Genomic DNA, 19,736 nt, shown 5'->3' with positions numbered 1-19,736 from the left:
GCAGATGTAAGGTCCTTACACATTAATCCATGTGTCATCTTGAACTTGAATCCATGGCTTTAATAGACCAATCAGATGTTCTCATTATGATAGCATCTCTCTGTTTAATATATCTACCAAGGAAAAGATCCCTGATCTTCAGATCAACTTTGAGTGTGTTTGAAATACAATCCCTAACTGCCCTGCTAATCAACTACACATCATTCAAGGTCAGATCTAAGGGAGTTAGCAGTTAGCAGTTAAAGCTAGGACTTAGTAGGCTGCTGACACAGGATTGGATTAGAACTGGGCCAAATGGACCTGTGTGGCTCAGAACCAACTGTACTAATAAGGGACCAGAAGCGGACCTACTTGAGTGTCTCTAAGGACATCTGCAGGTTGTAGCTCCTCTCCTGCTCGGGCAGCTTGGAGAACTCCACCAGACATGGGTGCTGCCGCTTATTGTCATCTCGCACCTGGAGGAACCACACAGGAACCAATCAGCATGACACACTGTGGGCTTCTAACGCACGCATTGTCACTCACACCACAATGAGATCATATCATACCATACTCATTTAGTAAGTCAGTCTGTCTCTCTGTCTGAATGACTGATTGCCTGTCTGTCTGCTTGTCTGTCTGTCTGTCAGGCTGATTGGCTTGCGTCCAGTAGAACCTCAAGTGGGACTGCTTTCCCACTTGACAGCCCAGTGATTCTTATTAGCATAGAGCTGGAGCAGCTTGTGTGTGCGTGTGTGACTCACAGCTCCATAGGTCCAGCCTAGTTCAATCTTGTTCATGACCCACAGTTCATGGATGTTCTCAGCCAGCTTCTCTCTGATCCTTTCCAGGTGGGGAGGCAACACAATCTACACACACACACACACACACACACAAGCATACACACACACATGAATACACATGGGATATCAATGCACTCTTTTTATTGTATCAGATATCAGACATACAGTAGGGTTTAAATAGTAGTCAAGGTGGAGTAACGGGTAGTTAGATGGGGTAGGGGTAGTTAGGGTGGTGTAGGGGGTAGGTAAGGTGAGTTTGGCCGTAATTAAGGTGGGGTAGGTGGTTGTAGATGTAAGTGAAGGTGGCTCACCTGGCTGGTGTCTACAGGTGTGGGGGTGAAGGCAGCCTGGGACAGGGTGACGGTAGGCCCCAGGAGATCCCTGGTGCCAGCATGGTCCTGCTTGTACTCCTGGCTGTGCTCCACCCTCAGCTTCTCTCTAGGGAGCACCGCCTCAAAGCACGGCGCGTAGCCCGGAGGAGGCAGGAACTTGAACTCTCCATGGCGACCGCCCAACAGGAAACGCACCCTGGAGATGGAGGGAGAAAAGAGGGTTGTAGTTTCTGATCAAGTACTTCTATGTGGGGCAGAGGGGAGGGGGGGAGGCATATGTTTCACAAAAGCAACATATGTCCAACAGAACCAGGCTGGTTCCAAACCAGTTCTTACACCTCAGCCTTTGGCTTGAGGGATACAGTGCTTGAAGCAATCAATCCTAAAACAATGAGATCCTTGCTGCAGGGTGCATGAGTGATTGCATTATGATAGAATTGAGGCCATTCATAGCAGCCTGTCCTCTCTGGAGCAAAACGCCCTTACTCAGACATAAATAATCGAACAACGATTGTCCTGAGAGGCGAACAGTGAGTGACTACTTTGTCCTGATGGCAAGATTCCATTTGAGCGATTTACAGTAGCTAGCAGCAAGGCTGCTATCTGCACTTTCTGGCTTCCACACAGATTTTGTGGTGGTGGCCTTACCACCATTTTATTTATACCTTTATGAGATGCAAGTCACACACAAACAGTTCCCTTAAGGCACAATTGTTGAGTTATTGAGGTGTTTGTTTAAAGAGTTCAAAGCAATACTAATGCAATGCAAAGCATATTGCATTTTTATGTCCTCGGCGGCAAATAAAATTACATTGATAGATTGCCACTTGTGGTGCATTATATTTTCCAGTGCCCATTGGTGTTTCACATATTAGCAGGTCTACAAAATGATTCAGGAGGCGATATTGAGTTTCTTCTAGACAAGTACAAAACATTTAAACGGTTAAACATTGGTCCTACAATCATCTTGCTTATACTTATCCAGATGTTTATAGATCGACAAAAGTGTTTATGTGGTGTGGGTAGGCATGGATCCACACAGGGAGAGGTGGGAGAGTGCGTACTTGACCCCAGCCGAGAAGCTGGCCACGGGGAAGAAAAGGCCATCAGAGTTGAAGTTCTCGAACATGCCCTGGACTGGCTGGCCGTTGATCCGGAAGGAGATACTGGGCACGCTCAGATCCAGGCAGCAGCTCACCACGTCCTCCACCTTCAGCAGATGCTGATTGGGCGAGCTGACTGTCCGTGCTATGCAGCCTGTGGGTGAGAGGGAGGAAAGCTTCAAGTGACATCCAGTATAAAGGAGACAGAGCCTACGCTGCCACAGTGTCACACACACACACACACACACACATGCACACACAGTTCCAGCATCCGTTTCTACAATCCAAGCAGTTTGACTTTAGAATAAGTGTGTGTGGGTGTGTGTGTGTGAACAGACATTTGTGGAGATCCCTGGTCAAAGTCAAGCAGGAGCATTGTGTTGCTGGCTTAGCAGTAAAACAGAAAGGGAGGTGAGATATAGTCTGGGCCAGCCAGGTCTAAAGAGCCCAGCTGAGGATTTATCTAGCTCTGCTCCCTCTTTCCTCTCTGGCCTCTCATCCCCACCACACACACACACACACACACACAATCAATATTCTCCTCCACTTCAGTGGAGCACACACATTCACAGGGGGCTCCAGTCCTTCTAGACCCCCCCCCCCCAAACAAAGCCCGCACACAGGAACACTTACTGTACAAATCGACATACCGTAACTATGTTGTAACCATGTCATCGTCACAATGAGATGTTACTCCTCTCTAAAAACCACTTACCTCCTCGCCCCCCATCCTCACCCCCCATCCTCACTTCCTCTACCATCATCATCATCATCATCATCATCCCTTCCTCCTTAATCACTTGCTCCACTTTCCCTACCTCCCACTCATTCTCTTTTCCCTCCTCTTCTCTCTACTCCACCCTTCCATCTTTCCCACTTCATCGAGCTCATCCTGTCCTTCCCCCACCCTCCTGCCCTCTGTGGTTTCCTTCCTTTTCAGAGAACCTTACCACATCATTGAGCTGCACACATTTCCAATAGTGCTGAAACAGAATGGTCAAAACCATCTTATTGAATATAATGATTTCACCACAGAAGAAAAAGAACAAGTGTGTTTACAGTGGCACGCTTTATTTAGAAACACCATCTCTCTCTCTCTCTCTCTCTCTCTCTCTCTCTCTCTCTCTCTCTCTCTCTCTCTCTCTCACTCCCTCTCCATTCCTTTTGTTTGGCCTGGGTGTATTATCTCCCCCCACACCAGCCTACTATGCAGGGATTATCCACAGGCAGCCGCGTGTTTATGTATTAGCCAATCATAACACTGCTATAGCACCTCTCCATCAGAGCCTCCTAAGCTCTCTGTGCTGAACACACAGCGTCTGAACCTTCAGTCTGCGCTCAAGGAAGAGGAGCGATCAGTGGACGAGGAGCTCAGTGACATAACACCAAAAACTGCTGGGATGGGAGATATTGCCACTGACACCAAATCAATGGAATTTGATACACAGCAGACTAAAGACTACGACAGCTCAATAATACTGAACTTGATATAACCTTATTTCGATGTTGTTAAGGGAGTTAGAGAGTGTAGGAAAATTGGGGTTAAGGTCCAGTTCAACTCCATTTATTTTAATAACACAAGCAAATCATATCAAATGTAGCATTTGGAGTCGACAAAATTGCATTTCACTCACATTTAAATGCAGCATCTCAATGTAACCCACCATGTTATATAGAAACAGAATGGACCTTCTCCACCACCATCCTCACCTGACCAGAGGTGCAGGCCGTCGAAGCCGTAGGAGTAGAGGTCGTCCCCCACACCGTTGCCGCCCCAGCCCTCCCCGCCCCCTGGGTACGGGGCATAGCCCTCAGTGGTGGCCCAGCCCACTCGCAGGTGTGTGGCCTCCGCTGTCACAAACGACAACACCTGGTCCACGATGAGTTCATAGTACCACTTCCTGTACTGGGCGGAGCCTTCACTCACCCCCAGGAAGATGTTGGGCCTCATGCTGTGATTGGATGAGAGATGATGAGAGAGAGAGAGAGAGAGAGAGAGAAAGAGAGAGAGAGAGAGAGAGAGAGAGAGAGAGAGAGAGAGAGAGAGAGAGAGAGAGAGAGAGAGAGAGATAGAGAAAGGGAGATTGAATGTGAGAGGGAGGAAAATGAGAGAATATGGGGAAAAAGAAACCCCAAGGAAGACAGGAAACAAGGGGTTAGAGTGCATGACTGGCTCACAGCCAGACAGCCTCTACTATAGCCTGTCTAATCAGGTCAATACAGGTTGGCTTTACTATATAGAGTGAGTGGCAGAGTGATTAACCTCCTGCCCCGGTCCCTTCCTTCCCGGGGGGCTTACACTGCGAGGGGAGGGGGGCCGATGGGCAGGTTTAGCAGCCATGTCGGCAGAATGTGCGTGTGTCTGTGTGCGTGTGTGTACCTGCTAACATGGTTGACCAGGCGTGTCTGCAGTAGCAGGTCTCGTCCAGGGAGCAGGTTGTCACAGATCAGGTGCTGGTTGGAGCGCACCGCCACGCCATGGCACACACACAGAGAGCAGAGCACGTCCAGCACCTGACAGACACGCAGCACAGCGTTACCTTCTGAACACACACACACACACAGAGACATGTACACACACACGCACACACACACACACATACAGAGCATATACATGTACACAAACATGCACCCCTTACACAAACACACACACACTCACCTCACACACACGCTCACACAGCTGTGCACCTTCAGAATCTGACCTTGTGGTTGCGTCCATGTTTGTCCAGGAGGGAGATGATAGACTTGATGTGTCCCTCCTTGATGATATTCAGGGCTTCAGGACTCTCCACCAGCACACAGTGAAGAACCTCCAGAATCCCTGCAGCACCACCGCATGGGAAAGAAACGGTTCAACATCCACTCCATCTTCTCCACCCCCAACATCCCTTCCATCCTCTGCACCCCTGCTTGTTTTTTGGACCCAGTTAGTTTGTTTGTTGAGGCTGTGTGTGTCTGTGAATCACTCTAACTTTAAACAGTTATTTATTCTCCCCTTATTAGTCTGTGACTCATCCTATTCTATATTCTAAAGCAGCTTCCTTAAAACACCAATCAGCCTCTCATCACCATAGCACCTCTCTCTCTCTTTCGATCTCTCTCACTTCTGGAGTGAAAGGGGCTCAAAATAGGAGTTGGAATACCATGTTTACCCTTCTGTGTGTGTGTGTGAGTGTGAGAGAGAGAGAGAGAGAGAGAGAGAGAGAGAGAGAGAGAGAGAGAGAGGGAAGAGATGCAGAGAGAGAGTGAGAATGATCTCTCCCTTTACTCCTCTTCAGTAAATTCAAAATCGACACATGAAAACGGTAGGCTAAAAATGTCTTATGCATAGCACCCAGACCGGAATAGCTCGAGGTCAGGTCTAGGTTGTGTTTGTGTGGGTTTGAAGCCTTTGTGTGGATGTACAGTATATCTCTCAAAGCTGGTGCTGCAGGACTGGAACAGGGCCTGGAGTATGCTGGAGTTTCATAATTCAGAGCTTTTGAAGTAAGTGGTAGAATTCTTAACCACCTCCTGTGTAAGAGTTCAAGTGTGTGTGTGAGTATATATGTGTGTGTGTGTGAGTATATATGTGTGTGTGTGTGAGTATATATGTGTGTGTGTGTGAGTATATATGTGTGTGTGGGTGTGTGTGTGAGGAGGAGCAGTGCTTCAGCCAATCATCCTGCTCCTGCACACTCTCAGTACATTCAGTCTTTACAGCTGGCAAGGACCAAATATATTCTCTTTCTTCTTCCCCTCTCTCTCCCTCTCTCTACCTCACCACCTTCACACTCATCTGTGGAAGGAGGGCAACGGAGACCAGGTAGAGGACACAGACTCTTGTTTCCTCCTATCTCTTCTCTCCTTTGCTCTGTTTCTCCCTCTCTCTCTAATCCAGTCCACCTCTCTTTTCATCTCATCCTTCCATCCATTCTCAAAAAACTCTCTCTCTCTCTCTTTCTCACACATACATTATTGTAATGTACAACCTGGCTTCAGACCAAACAACAGTGATTACACTACTACCGCCGCCTGTAGCATCCTGGGATAGCTATGCTCCTCTCTGGGCACTGGTACTGGACACAGGTGTGGAGTACTGGAATGATCTATGAGGGGTGCTCCTTCTGCATACAGAGCTGTTTGAGTAACACAAAACCACTGAGCTGATGAGTTCCCCTGGAGGTAGTGATATGATAGAGAGTCCCCTGTCATCCCCCGGTACATCCATCCCAGATAATCATCCCACACAAAGCAGCAGTGGAAGAGAGTCAGCGTATCCTCCACCAGATCTAGGAGGCTGTCCTTTTCGCAGCACTATCAGTCACATTGAAGATGAACTTCACAGGCAGATAGACAGATAGACAGTAGTTGCAAACACTGCTGTAGAGGCAACTCAGGATTAGACTTGAGGAACTAAATGAATGGTGAGTGAATGTCTAAAGATAAAAGGACAGCCAGGTACAGTAGTGTGCATCTGTTGTGTTTCTGATTACATAGGTCACATAAGAGTTGACCTACCGGAAGAGGCCTCCAGTCGCTCCAGTCTGCTAATCAGCCAATCCAGAGAGCCGGAAAACTGGGCACAGTTCTTCCTGTTTCCTCTTATCAAGGCAGCTGGGAGAGAAGGAGAAGAGTATGCGGTATAAAAATAGTAAAAAGAGCACAAGTGTGTTCTGAACTAAACTATTCCTCTCAGACAGTATCTGTAGCCTCTTTCTTCCTTCTCTCTCCATCTCTCTCCCCCTCGCTCTCTCTTTCCCCCTCTCTCTCACAGTCCTACCATGGTGCTTTCATGTGTGTGTGTGTGTGTGTGTGTGTGTGTGTGTGTGCGTTTGTTTGTTTGTTTGTTTGTTTGTGTGCCTAAGCCCAGCCAGCGGCAGACGACCAGATGCCAGTTTATCTCATTTGTCTCATTATCTGCCTCTCTCTCTCTCTCGTATGGCCGACATAGGCCAACATGGGGTTGACTATGTAGACCTGGCCCCTCCGTTCCCCTGGGTCAGAGAGAGTATGTTACAGAGAGAGTACACAGGCTGGGGAGCAGCAATACAATCCCCCTGAGTGTGCAGTGGGCCAAGCAGGCAGTTCACCCCGACCCCGACCCCCCCACCCCCACCCCCACCCCCGGCCCTGGCCCCAGCCCTGGCCCCGGCCCCTCCCTCACCCAGCAGCTCATATAATGAGTTTAGGATGGACTTCCAGGCTTCGCCGGCCTCCCGGCCCGCCACCTCAGCAAAATGGGCAGCGCTGCTGTAGATGTGCAGGCGGTCGATACACTCCAGCACCAGGTTGATCATTCCCTAGTGGGCGGGGGGGAAGGGGGGGGCGGGGGGGTTGGATATTGTCTGTGTCATGTATAAAAACGTATCCAGCACACATACAACACACTCCCAACATAAAGTGAAACACAGGTACAAAGAAAAGAACTACAGTGGTGGACCCCAAATCCCAGACTCCTGAGCTCAAGGCTACCTCTTCCTGGAAGAGGTTCTGTCGGTTCTTCAGCGCTCGCAGGCGGTTCTGTTTGTCCTCGTGTTCCAGGTGCTCGTCAGGGGGCTGGAAGTAACCAATAAGATCCTGCAGACTCAGACTGACTGATTCGATTGGCAGATCCAGTGTTGATGTCTTCCCTTTTTTACTAAGTGTGTCCAATCCCCTGAGAGATAGAGGCAAGGAAGGAGGGACAGAAAGAGAGTTGGAGAGGAAGAGAAGGATGAACAAGAAAGATGTTACCATCTCTGACCTCATTTCATCGTATTGATCTAGAGGGTTCAAGTGATCCAAATTAAGAGGATTTGAAATGGTGCTGTTGGACAGGTACTTTGTCATTATGACTAAAGATGCGGAGCGAGGTTACCATAGTGCTGTGTGTGTTTGTGCGTGTGTGTGTGTGCTTGCGTGTACCGAATGAAGCGGTTAAACAGGAAGACGGTGCTGCGTATGACGCGGGCGGTGCGAGACTCCTCATGCTGGGAGCGGGAGAGGGTCAGCCCGTCGTCCATGTGACCCTCATGGTGCATGATGGCCTGAAACAGTCGGGTCAAAACAGGCTGTCAGCTGCATGGGACCTTAAACACATCTCGAAAAAGGTAGCCAATGAACTTCCTGTCTGGCCTGAAACAGCATGTCAGTTTAATGAAACAAACAGGTCTCAGATACAGCAGCGTAACCTAGAATACGAACAGCGTTCCTAGCAGACAGTGAAGCACATTCCAGGAACCTCCACCATGTTGTACCTTCCTCTGCACGCCTCCCATGCGGGCACACTTGGCATCCACAGTCTGGTAGGTGAGCCAGAGACAGGTGTCCACGTGCTGGACGTAGCACACCGAGTCTCCATACTTGATATCAGGAACCCCCATGCCATCCACTTCTTTCTTCAGGGCAAAGTCCAGCTTCTCCTGTGGAAGGGGACCAACCAGACAGGGGGAGTTCACTCAGCTGAAGGCTGGGCTGGGTGCCGTAGTGCTCACTCCCCCTGTCTGGGGGAGCTGTTGTCTGCCTCTGTCTTCACTCGCTCGGCTTCTCTTGTTCTCTCACGCAACAACTGTTAACAGTGAACTCTATTACTGCCAAACACAGCCCCATCTCCCACCCTGTCTTACAACCTACAGTGTCGTGCTGTCTGTCTGGCACACTTTTGCATTGTATTGCAGCGTTTGAGAAGTGAGAATGGTTTGTGTTGGTATGTGTGTGTGTGTGTGTGTGTGTGTGTGTGTGTGTGTGTGTGTGTGTGTGCCAGAGGGAATGTCCTCCACACTTCTCTCCTCTCTTCTTCAATCCTATTTCCTCCTCTCTTCTGTTCTCCTCCCTCTCCCTCCTATATTCTCTCTCCTCTCCTCACCTCCTCTATAATCTATAAGTGGTAGGTGGCTGGATGGTGTATCTCTTGTAAGCAGTATTCTCTGTTAACACCCAACACTGTTGCTGTCTACACAACGCAGGTCTGCGCCATCCATCTGGACACCCCTGCAGCCAATCAGAATCGAGTATTCACCCAGACCATGGTATAAGAGACAATACCTTCCAGTGCTACCCAGCTCTGTCTGGGATGGCAGGAGGAGTTGCAGTGTAAATACTGCTGGCCTGCAGCCTCAGCTAGGTGTGGACATTACCCCACAGCTCATACTGCTAGCCTGTAGCCTCTGGACAGCTGGATATGTTGATGCTGCAGAACATTGTTTACTGTTGGGTTTCTATCTACAGCAGCCGACATACCCTTGAATTATTGTACCAACAAATCTGTTACCATAGAAATGTGTGCGTGTATGTGTGTGAGGGAGTGTGTGTGTGTGTGTGTGTCTATGCGTTCCTACCTTGGATGACCTGAAGCAAAAGGCAGTAGACTTGACGTCAGCCTTCTCCTTGTCCATGAGAAGCAGGTTCCGGTCCTCCAGCAGGCTCAGGTACTTCCCCGTCGTCACGTGTCTCAGCCTGAAGGGTTGGCCCCAGCGCGTGTGACTCCCGCTCCATCTGTACACAAACACACACACACGGACATACATGCACATGCAGAAACACACGCACGTTTTCAAGAAAACACACACACACAGGTCAAACACTTATTGGATAGAAAGGCATGGAAGTGCTTTATTGGTGTGTCCTGGCGCACTGCCCAGATCAGTTAGCTAGACGACCAGGTCGAGAAAGTAGAAGAAGTGTCCGGGGGACAGAAGAAGTTCTGTAAGGAGGTCCAGATAAAGTCTAACTACAAGAGATGATGCATGAGCAGCTATTTCTACAACCATAACCAGCCCAACCCCATAATGTCAGTTTGACAGAACACTGCAGGCTAAACAAGCCATGGAGAACTTATAAGATGAAACTACATTCCTATTTCACCCTCTGTATATACAGTAATTGTCTAGTTAACTAGAGGAATCACCATCTCAGTCATCCTCAGGGAACTGCACACTCTTTATCGAATGACACTTAAGACTTGCATATTGTCTGCGTGGATCTGATAGGTGAGAAGAGGTGTGTTGTGGGAGTTGTAGTTTGACTCACGCCACCCGTAGTGTCTCCAGCCTCCAGAGTGAGCGAGCATGAATGGATACAGCTCCACCCTCATAGTGCACTGTCCTGAGGAGGGAAGGAGGAGGAGACAGTGTGTGGGGGGGTTTAAAATCTAATATAAATCAATTGTATGTGTCAGGAGAACTCACATAGAGAGTAAAGGGTTATGTAAACTCTTGCAAGGTGATTAAACTGTATATTACAGCCCTCAGTTGTGTGCATCTTTGTATTGCTGAAGGCCAACCATTACAGTAACAGACACACACACGTGCGCACATACACACTTTTGTACAAAACAACTCCTTAGAGAGGCAGAAACTGCAGCAACCAGCAATGGACAGGCATTCTTACATAACTAAGAACGTCATGATTTTCCCCTTGAACCAGAATAGAGGCAACGGAAAAACAGTAACTTAGAACCGCCCTTCCACCAAAGCTTAAAAACACATCAGAAGGAATCCTGCCTTGGATGTGCAGAGAAATGAATGCGTCATCAAATGAATTTGAATTAGCTGATGTTTCTTAATCATGCAGCAGAGCTTGTTTCCGACTGTGGCGTTTCGTCACACATGCATCATTAATGCTGATCAGAGAGAAGCTCCGGTGGTCTGAGCGTCTCTCTTCAGCTGAGGGGGCAGGAAAAGGAGCATCCAGTCCCCTGTCATCAGTTTATATGACTTTCAGAGGGGGGGGGGGGAGTGTGGGAGAGAAACACAGACTGAGAAAGAGGCACGCAGAGAGAAAGAGAGAGAGAGAGAGAGATGGACAGAGATAGGGCGAGACAGGTTGACAACAGACAGACAGAGACAGGACAGAGAGGTCATCGTTTACAGTCTACACAAAGACCCTGTTCAGCGTAACAGCCTGCACCACTGCTGCTTTCCAGGGCTGGAGGACCAGGCTGTTCCCGATGACTGCCCCCCCCCCCCCCCCCCACATGCACCCTTGACCAGTGATGGAGAGCTGCAGCTAGAGGAGTAGCTACTAGCTAGGTAACGAGGACACAGTCATTCACATGAGGGATCTAGTAATGACAGGAGTGCCATTGAGGCCGGGTACAAGTGTAATTATTACTGTACCCTCCGCCCATGCAGAAATACATCTCCGGCTCACAAAGAGAGCTCATTCTGTCTAAAGTAGTTGCTGGTTCCCATCCCTACGGAGACCACAGCTATTCCCTCTTCCTGCTGGTAGAAGAGCCAGAGCAGGGTATGGCCTAGTTTGGAGCATAGCCACTTAGCCCCAGCAAGCACACTGCAGGTGGAGAACAACATATCTGACACAAAGGTGAAACAAACTTGGGTTTAAAGGTGACTTTGTTGGAGAAATAAACAGCTACAAGGTGACTTTGGTGGAGAAAAGAGTGGGCTTGTCCCTGAGTGAGATGTTTTCTGTTGCTCCAGCTCATCCATCCAGCTCAGTGTGTCAGGCTGGACTGAGGACTGAAGTCTCCTCCATCAGCAGATGACCCATCCTGTTCAGTCTCACAGCCCACACTGACACGGCCAGACTCATACACAGAGCCTGGCTCATTCTGGCCCTTGATACTCTCATTCCACCCTCTCCTGCCCTTGTTTAGTCAGCTATCCCCCCGTGTCGCGCCAGCTGACCTGCGCTGCTCCTCTCCATGTTCCCCCGACGGGACGGTCAGACACTCGTCCATGTGACCGTGCAGCAGACGGAGCACATCTCCACCAATCAGAAACCCTAGAGAGAGAGAGAGAGAGAGAGAGAGAGAGAGAGAGAGAGAGAGAGAGAGAGAGAGAGACAGAGAGAGAGAGAGAGAGAGAGAGAGAGAGAGAGAGAGAGAGAGAGAGAGAGAGAGAGAGAGAGAGAGAGAGAGAGAGAGAGAGAGAGAGAGAGAAAAAAATTCATGATGATTCCATGTTCTATTTTCAGTTTTTCTTTTCTGTGTGTGTTTGTGTGTGTGTGTGCGTACCTCGGTGTGTGTTTTAGATCTGTTTGTTTACACTCCTTATCAGGCCGAGGATGCTTCTATCTACAGTATTAATCCTCCAGAAGTCTTAATATCCGGTTACAGGAGATGGAAGGGGGGAGGGGGAGGGAGGAGAGAAGGGAGGGAGGGGGAGATACAAAGGCAAGGAAGAAGAGATGGAATGAAGGGAAGAGAGGTGGAGAGAAGAGGAGAGGTGGAGAGAAGAGGAGAGGTGGAAAGAAAAGGAGAGGTGGAGAGAAGAGGAGAGGTGGAGAGAAAAGGAGAGGTGGAGAGAAGAGGAGAGGTGGAGAGAAGAGGAGAGGTGGAGAGAAGAGGAGAGGTGGAGAGAAGAGGAGAGGTGAGGCCCACCTTGTGCCACCTCGCTGCCAGAGCAGATGGGGGCTACACTCCAGAGGGTCTGCTGGAAGGCTGCGTCCACATGGAGGCTCCCGTTACCATAGGAAAGGTGCTGGGGGAGACACAGAACAGTTAGGATATGAGGGAGGAGGGGGTGGGCAGAGAGAGAGAGAGAGAGAGAGAGAGAGAGAGACAGAGAGAGAGAGAGACAGAGAGAGAGAGAGAGAGAGAGAGAGAGAGAGACAGAGAGAGAGAGAGAGAGAGAGAGAGAGAGAGAGAGAGAGAGAGAGAGAGAGCAGTCTTAGCTTAGTAGTAAGGGAAGGATGTGGGAGAAAGAAGGCAAATGAAAACCCATTACAGGGCTCCACCGAAGATATATTGTTCCCACCCCCACACACACACACCCTCCCTACACACATACAAACCACACACACAGATAAGAGTGATGGGCTTTTCAGTGATCTACAGAGGGGAGGGCATTCATCCTAGTGCAATGGTTTTCATTAGCTAGAACCCCACCCCTCCACACACACGCACATACGCACGTGCACGCACACACACACACAGTGCATCCTGCAGCATCAGATTAGCACGGGCATGTCATTTCACACTTGACAAGTGTCTCAGATAAGGGTTGCTGTCTGACTGCTCTTACTGTTTCCATTAGATTCCACAGGCAGTGAAGGTGTTTATGTGGAGGGCTATATCTCCATTACAGCTCAATACAGCAACACATGCTCTAGTAACTGTGTGTGTGTCTGTTTGTACATTGATTTGGACCACTGATTTGACTTCCATCCCAGAGTCGCAGCTCATGAGGAAATGATGAAGCAGAGCCTACATACAACCTTTTCAATCAGAAAATCATTAGACTTCAGACTGGTACAGCATGCTTCATCTGTTTCGTCAGATGCTCCAATGAGCACCACCTCCGTCCGGTGTGATCTGACCAATGGAGCGCCTGCGACGGGACCCTGTCCACTCACCAGGTAGCGTTCTGACGACACACTGACCAGGATGAGGTCATCGCCCACACGAACCTTCTCCCCCTCTGACCTCTGCTTGGACGCAGGGTGGATGGTCCACCAACACGCCTCACCTAGACACACACACACACACACACAGACACACAGACACACACAGACACACACAGACATACCTAAATCAGGCTGGAGTCTGTGTTTACTGTCAGCAGCCCTGCTCAGACTCACAGGAAGCAGACAAATAGACAACATGCTGTTGTATGTTATGGTAACAGAACAACTGCTACTGCTTCAAGGAAATGACAGCCTTCTACCATCATTGCACCAGTCCTTATTAGTTCATGTTTATACTGTGTGTGTGTGTGTGGTCTACCTGTAGTGTCTTCTTGTAGGCCCACATCGAAGGCCAGTTTGTCTGTAGAGGACCGTGAGGTGGACAGACAACACAGGTACTGGATAGGGAACGACAAAATAACAAATGTTTTCAAAGAAGCAAATATACAATCTCTCAAATCATTTGACCATACTCATACATCACAGCCCCAGTTTGTTCTCTTCTGCTGGATTGTTTTATTCATGTTACATTGTTTGAAACGCGAGTTCCTGATTCTTAATGCTCTTACCATTCCACTGTAGGAGTGTCGTAGCAGGACAGCGTGTCCATACAGTAAGGTACGATGGCCTCCTCCTTGGGCTGTCTGCACACACACACACACACACACACACATACACACAGTGTATTACGTAACAGAGCACTAGACACAGCTGAACTTGATCTCGTAGAAGTAGACCGGACAACAAGCTATGTGTTAACACTGACCCAACAGCTTCTGATCATGCTAACCCAGTGCAGTACAGTACAGTTTAGTACAGTAGAGTGCAGCACAGCTCAGTGCAGTGCAGGTCAGTACAGTACAGTGTATAACAGCTTAGTACAGTTTAGGACAGCACACTGCAGTACAGTAGAGTACAGTGGACAGCTGTGTTCCGGTCCCAGGCCTGAGCTAGAGAATGCTGCTAACCAGGCAGGATGAGGGCAGTAATGTGAGGTGACAGCCAGGATGGAGATTCTGTTTACAAACACACAGCCAGGCCCCAGCCCTGGTACAGTTAATCACATTAACCTCTGCATCAATTAGAACACCTTAAACTGGAACCGCACATCTATATCTGCTACTGTAGTGTCGACACACGCTGGCTAGCAGGGGATGGGACAGCACTATGGGAATGTGGTTCTGCTCTGCTAGGTTCTGCTCTGTGCTGTTCTCTTCTGTACTGCTCTGGTCTGTTCAGAGTCAGGAGCTAAGACCAGCAAAGGCCTTCATTACATAGCAGTTGTAATCTAACATGTTTGACTTGATCCCTTCCTGGTGACAGCTCACACCCTGGGTGTGAACGTGTCGCTCTTGACTTCTCTTCCTGGGCTCGTCTGCAGTCCCAGGGCTGCCAGGAGACACACTGCTGATGTAACACAGCCTGGCAGATCTCTGCTTCTCACACCCAGACCTCCAGCTGTGGGGAACCCCCTCCACACACACACACACACCCACAGATACATCCCAGTCTTCTCTTTGAAGGGAGACCAGACACCTGTAAAGCTCTATACATGTTGAGTGTCTAAGAGAACATGTGTTGCAAGTTCGTAAGGAGAGACTGCACCTCTGTGTCAGGTAGGAAACCCACACACACAAATATGCAAACCGCATGAACATGCAACAGGGGAGAAAACACAACCACACATGCACAAATACACACCAACGTACCTTCATCATAAATTTCTGGATTGGCATGAAACGGAAAGAGAGAAAAAGTCATGGACAAGGGATTACAGAATAGTATATAATATATTAAACATACTGTAAGTTCAAGTCAACATCTTTTGAAAGCAAGCATCAAGAAACTCCAGAAGGCATTCATGTACACGTACATTGACATGTGTGTTTGAGAACAGTCTGTACATGTATGATGTGGGAGACTCGACATACAAACGTAAGCAGTATTGATCTGGTATCACATGTAGATACACATCCAGCCCACACACAGGATCATGGGTAAGAGCCACACATCAAAGCACAACAGCAGACACATTAGCAGCAGCTCACACTCAGCGCTGTTAGAATATCCAGTGATGTAGACCTAACTCCCACAATGTGCTTCTAACAGCGTACATGAGGCACGGAGAACAACACTGTCCTTCGGTCTAACAGCGTACTTGAGGCACGGAGAACAACACTGTCTTTCAGTCTAACTCTCATTTTTGTGACGACCACATCTTGTCTGTTCTTTTACATATTTTCCTTTCTTTTTCTCGAACTCACTAAAGTTCTCTCTCTCGTGTGTCATTCTCGCTTTTACTGTTAAAATCACTCAGAGTCGTAAGGAGAGACAATACACCTATCAATATAAATTGAGTGAATCAAGCGGTCAATAATGTACTTTGTTAGCATACAAACAAAGGACAGAGACAAAGATGATGGCCATGGTGATGGTGAGGATGGTGATCATGATGACAGTGATGATGTAAATGGTATTTCAAATTATCATCAAGACAACAGCTGGACCGTCTGAAGAAAGGCAGACATACCCATTTTTTCACATCTACTTGCTGTGGAGGATGAGAGGCAGAGAGAGGAGAACAGGTGAGTTGCCTTGATCTTCAACCAAAAAACGACCACATCTTATCTCATCTAGCAGAGAAATAAGACTTCTAGATGGTTTGAGGTGATGCTGTCGGGAACCAAATCATGGTGTGTACTATGGAGTGGTTGTTGTTTGTTGGTGTAGGTGTGGGGGAGAGGATGTGGGTTGAGCTTGTTACACAAGGCTACCAGGTCCTTGTCTTGTGAACCGTGTGAACGGATGAGTCTCGATGCATGTTCACATGCATGCTTCATCCTTCAATGGTTGAGATGAGACTGGTCAAAATAAAGGAGGGGCAAACCATTTGCAACAAAAGACCAAATAAAGGAAGAAGGGAAGAGAGAGAAGGAGGTCTAAAACGAAAGACAACCACACCGTGTGAGCGACTTCCATCCAGCCAGAAGTCATTCGCTTCCGAGCTTGACCTCCACCAGTACTGAGGTGCGTGGGTGTGTGCATGTTTGCGCTTGTGTGCTTGTGTGTGTGAGGTTACACTTAAGCATGCTTGCCTGTGTCTGCATGTGTGTTTGTGTGTGTTTTCTGTGTGTCAGTGTGTGTATGTACTGTCCCTACATCCCAGTCACCCTTGGCCGTCCAGCACTAATGACCACAAACACTGATCTCCGCTCCTGCCATTGCTCACTGTGCCTGGCACAGGGCCTTAATGACACTCTCAGCATTGAATAAACACCTTGAGTTCACCCCTCTTGGCCAGCTCCCCTGTCACAGGACGTATCACAACACCCCCTCACCCCCTCTCTATCCCTCAGAACCCAATAGAAACCTGCCACTTACAGCAGCATATGCTAATATGTTAGTAGTAGTAGAAGCAGCATATGCAGTATGCTAATATTGATTCACCCTCTCCTCTCATGACTACACTGCAGAGACATATTTGGTAACATGTTTATTGTAACGTGTATATGGTTTATATGCAGATCCGGTTCTAGTTCATCTTGATCCAGATTTGAAATACATGGCTGGTATTTTCTTCAGACAACGTGCACACAAGGTGCAACCACAACCTCGCACCGGAACACAGGGAGCTTGAAGGCTTGACGATGCAGCTGTTGAAGTACTGAACTGAACTTGACGCACGTTACTCTGGAGCACTTGCCTGCACCACTACAAAAGTGCAGCCCACAACTCACTCTCACTGATCAACATCATACAGCAATCCCTTCCCTCTGTGTGGAGGGGGGGGGGGGGGGGGGGGGTTCTCTGTGATAAAGTGGAGTGCTCCGGATCCAATTGATTCCTAATTGAAGTGCCATTATAATCAAGCACCAGGTCATTAATGAGAAATGGAGGGCCGTATGAGAACAATGGCTGAATTGTCGAGAGATATAAAAATAGAAGAATGTTCCCGACTCGGGCTATCTGTACTGCGTCTTCTCCTCCAGCTGTAGGGCTGGAGATCAGCTGGGATGGTTCCCGCTGTGGCATGGACGTTCTGTATAATAACGCAACCCTTACACACACTGGTTTCAGTCTGGTTCCAGTCAGGTCTGTGGACTGGAGTGAACCAGCTGCTGGTCAAACATGAGATGATTGAACAAGCTCTGTGCTCATCTCCTTACATAACTGTGGTCAGAGAGGGGCTGTGTGTGTGCATGTGTGTATGTGTGTGTGTGTGTGTGTGTGCGAGAGAGAGAGAGAGAGAGAGAGAGAGAGAGAGAGAGAGAGAGAGAGAGAGAGAGAGAGAGAGAGTCATACAGTTGGAGACAGGGCTCTGAGAAGATGAGAGTGTATAGAGTCCCACATTATGGAAAGGGGAGAGAGGTGTGTGTGGGTGTGTTAATGCAGTTACACTCTTGCCTGCTTTGAACCAGCCCCCTACACACACACACACACACACACAGACAAACACATCATCCAAGCCCTCTGCCCAGGTGCTACTGGGAGATGTGGCTCTGCACAGTCTCTCTCTCTCTCCCTCTCTCTCTCTCTCCCTCTCTCTCTCTTTCTTTCTCTCTCTCTCTCTCTCTCTGTCTCCTCTCTCACTCACTCGATGTCTCTCTTTCTCACTGACACACCCGTCTCCCTGTCTGTAGCCTAACAGGCTTTGTGCACCTATTCTGAAATCCAGTCCTGTGTAGCATGGCTAACCCACACATCCTAGTGCTTCTGTGTTCGTGAGCTCAGATGCCCTGTCCTGTACCGGGTAGTAAGGGGATATGAAATCCCATTATGTTTGTTATTAGTAGTAAATCTCATTACTAGTTCCGATCTGGCAGAATGGGTTACAATTCCTGTTGTCACTAATACCTGTTGTACTGTAGAACATTAGAAAATACACCAGATGTAGGATTTTTCCCTCACTCCTACATCTGGTGTATTTTCTAATGTTCTACATTACAGCAGGCATTAGTGACAACAGGAATTGTAACCTATTCTGCCAGATCGGTACTGTATTATGGCCTAAGTCTTTTCCAACAGACCTAAACCTCAAGCTAGTGTTATTGTAAAGTGAAAAACCTCCCATTCAGTATGTATGTAATGTGTACATGTATACAGGTCATCATTTGTTAATATTGACAAGACAAAAACGCTGACTGAACCCCACCCTGTGTGTGTGTGTGTGTGTGTGAGAGAGAGAGGCTACTCCAGCCAGAGCTAGGCAATGCATAGACAACATCTATGCTAGCAGACACACAGTCACAGGCTCCCTTCGTGCTATGCAGAGGAACACAGGCAAGGAGGGAAGCAATTCATTTGGATTTTTCTTCTTCTGTCTCCCGCTCACCGCTCAGCTTGCCTGGAATGTGCCTAGCTTACAAATTACATGTTCAGCTTTAAAACAAGCAAGACGCCTCTCTCTCTCTCTCTTTTATTTTTATGTTTTACAATTCTCCATTCCTCTGTCTCTGTCTGTTTTAAACACACATACACACCATCACATCATCTTTTTGGAAACCTCTCCCTTGTTCCTTCAAACACACCCACACACACACAGGCACACTCACATGCCACAAACGACTCTCTCTCACTCTCCCTCCCTCCCTCCCTCCCTCCCTCCCTCCCTCCCTCCCTCCCTCCCTCCCTCCCTCCCTCCCTCCCTCCCTGCCTGCTTCATCCCCATGCTGCAGTCCTAGCCCACATCCCTCAGGCTAAACCACTCTGCTACATGCAGCACAGCAAGGCCATCCTTTCACAAGCCAGACAGTTTCAAATATATAGCCACAGCTTAGGCTAGATGGGCATCATTAGCCGTCATCAAACGCAGCCCAGCAACTGACCGATGCTTGTCTGTCAGTTAAGTCACTGTCTGTGTGACTCATCTGGTTTGGTTATCTGTAAACCAGTTACTCTGTGGAGCATGACTGTTCATGTTATCTAATACTGATGCAGTGCTGGCCCCATCCCTCTTAAACACTTAGCTGAACAGGTCTGAAAGGATCAGGAGGACAGGTATAGGCAACATGACTGTCTGTTCTGTGCATTGTGATGTAGAGTGGATGGAATTGTTCCCATCCTCTTCTGGGGTCTACAGAAGTCACTGGGGAGTACTGATGAGCTGTTTTTGGGTGGAGGCCATGAGCTCTCCATTACTTACTCACACACTCCGTACTACCTCTGTATGTGTGTGCGTGTGTGTGTGTGCA

At 48.4% G+C, this 19,736-nt stretch overlaps 1 protein-coding gene across 1 annotated transcript in view; it reads right to left on the bottom strand.

The window, feature by feature from the left end:
- ryr2a (ryanodine receptor 2a (cardiac)) overlaps positions 1–19,736 on the bottom strand; it is a 91,417-nt gene that overhangs the window by 43,727 nt on the left and 27,954 nt on the right. The window contains exons 4-23 of the mRNA XM_047032379.1: positions 15,255–15,269; positions 14,115–14,189; positions 13,865–13,943; positions 13,495–13,607; positions 12,521–12,620; positions 11,826–11,922; positions 10,207–10,281; positions 9,516–9,672; positions 8,436–8,600; positions 8,104–8,225; positions 7,672–7,855; positions 7,364–7,499; positions 6,718–6,813; positions 4,920–5,038; positions 4,598–4,731; positions 3,928–4,169; positions 2,179–2,371; positions 1,094–1,310; positions 744–848; positions 352–455 (exon numbers count right to left, since the gene is read on the bottom strand). Coding sequence (XP_046888335.1) covers positions 352–455; positions 744–848; positions 1,094–1,310; positions 2,179–2,371; positions 3,928–4,169; positions 4,598–4,731; positions 4,920–5,038; positions 6,718–6,813; positions 7,364–7,499; positions 7,672–7,855; positions 8,104–8,225; positions 8,436–8,600; positions 9,516–9,672; positions 10,207–10,281; positions 11,826–11,922; positions 12,521–12,620; positions 13,495–13,607; positions 13,865–13,943; positions 14,115–14,189; positions 15,255–15,269 — 2,528 coding nt within the window. The remainder of the gene's footprint in view (positions 1–351; positions 456–743; positions 849–1,093; positions 1,311–2,178; positions 2,372–3,927; positions 4,170–4,597; positions 4,732–4,919; positions 5,039–6,717; positions 6,814–7,363; positions 7,500–7,671; positions 7,856–8,103; positions 8,226–8,435; positions 8,601–9,515; positions 9,673–10,206; positions 10,282–11,825; positions 11,923–12,520; positions 12,621–13,494; positions 13,608–13,864; positions 13,944–14,114; positions 14,190–15,254; positions 15,270–19,736) is intronic.

The sequence above is a fragment of the Hypomesus transpacificus genome, chromosome 13, assembly GCF_021917145.1.
Source record: "Hypomesus transpacificus isolate Combined female chromosome 13, fHypTra1, whole genome shotgun sequence".
NCBI classification, from domain to species: Eukaryota; Metazoa; Chordata; class Actinopteri; order Osmeriformes; family Osmeridae; genus Hypomesus; species Hypomesus transpacificus.
This window is presented reverse-complemented; position numbering and strand designations above follow the sequence as displayed.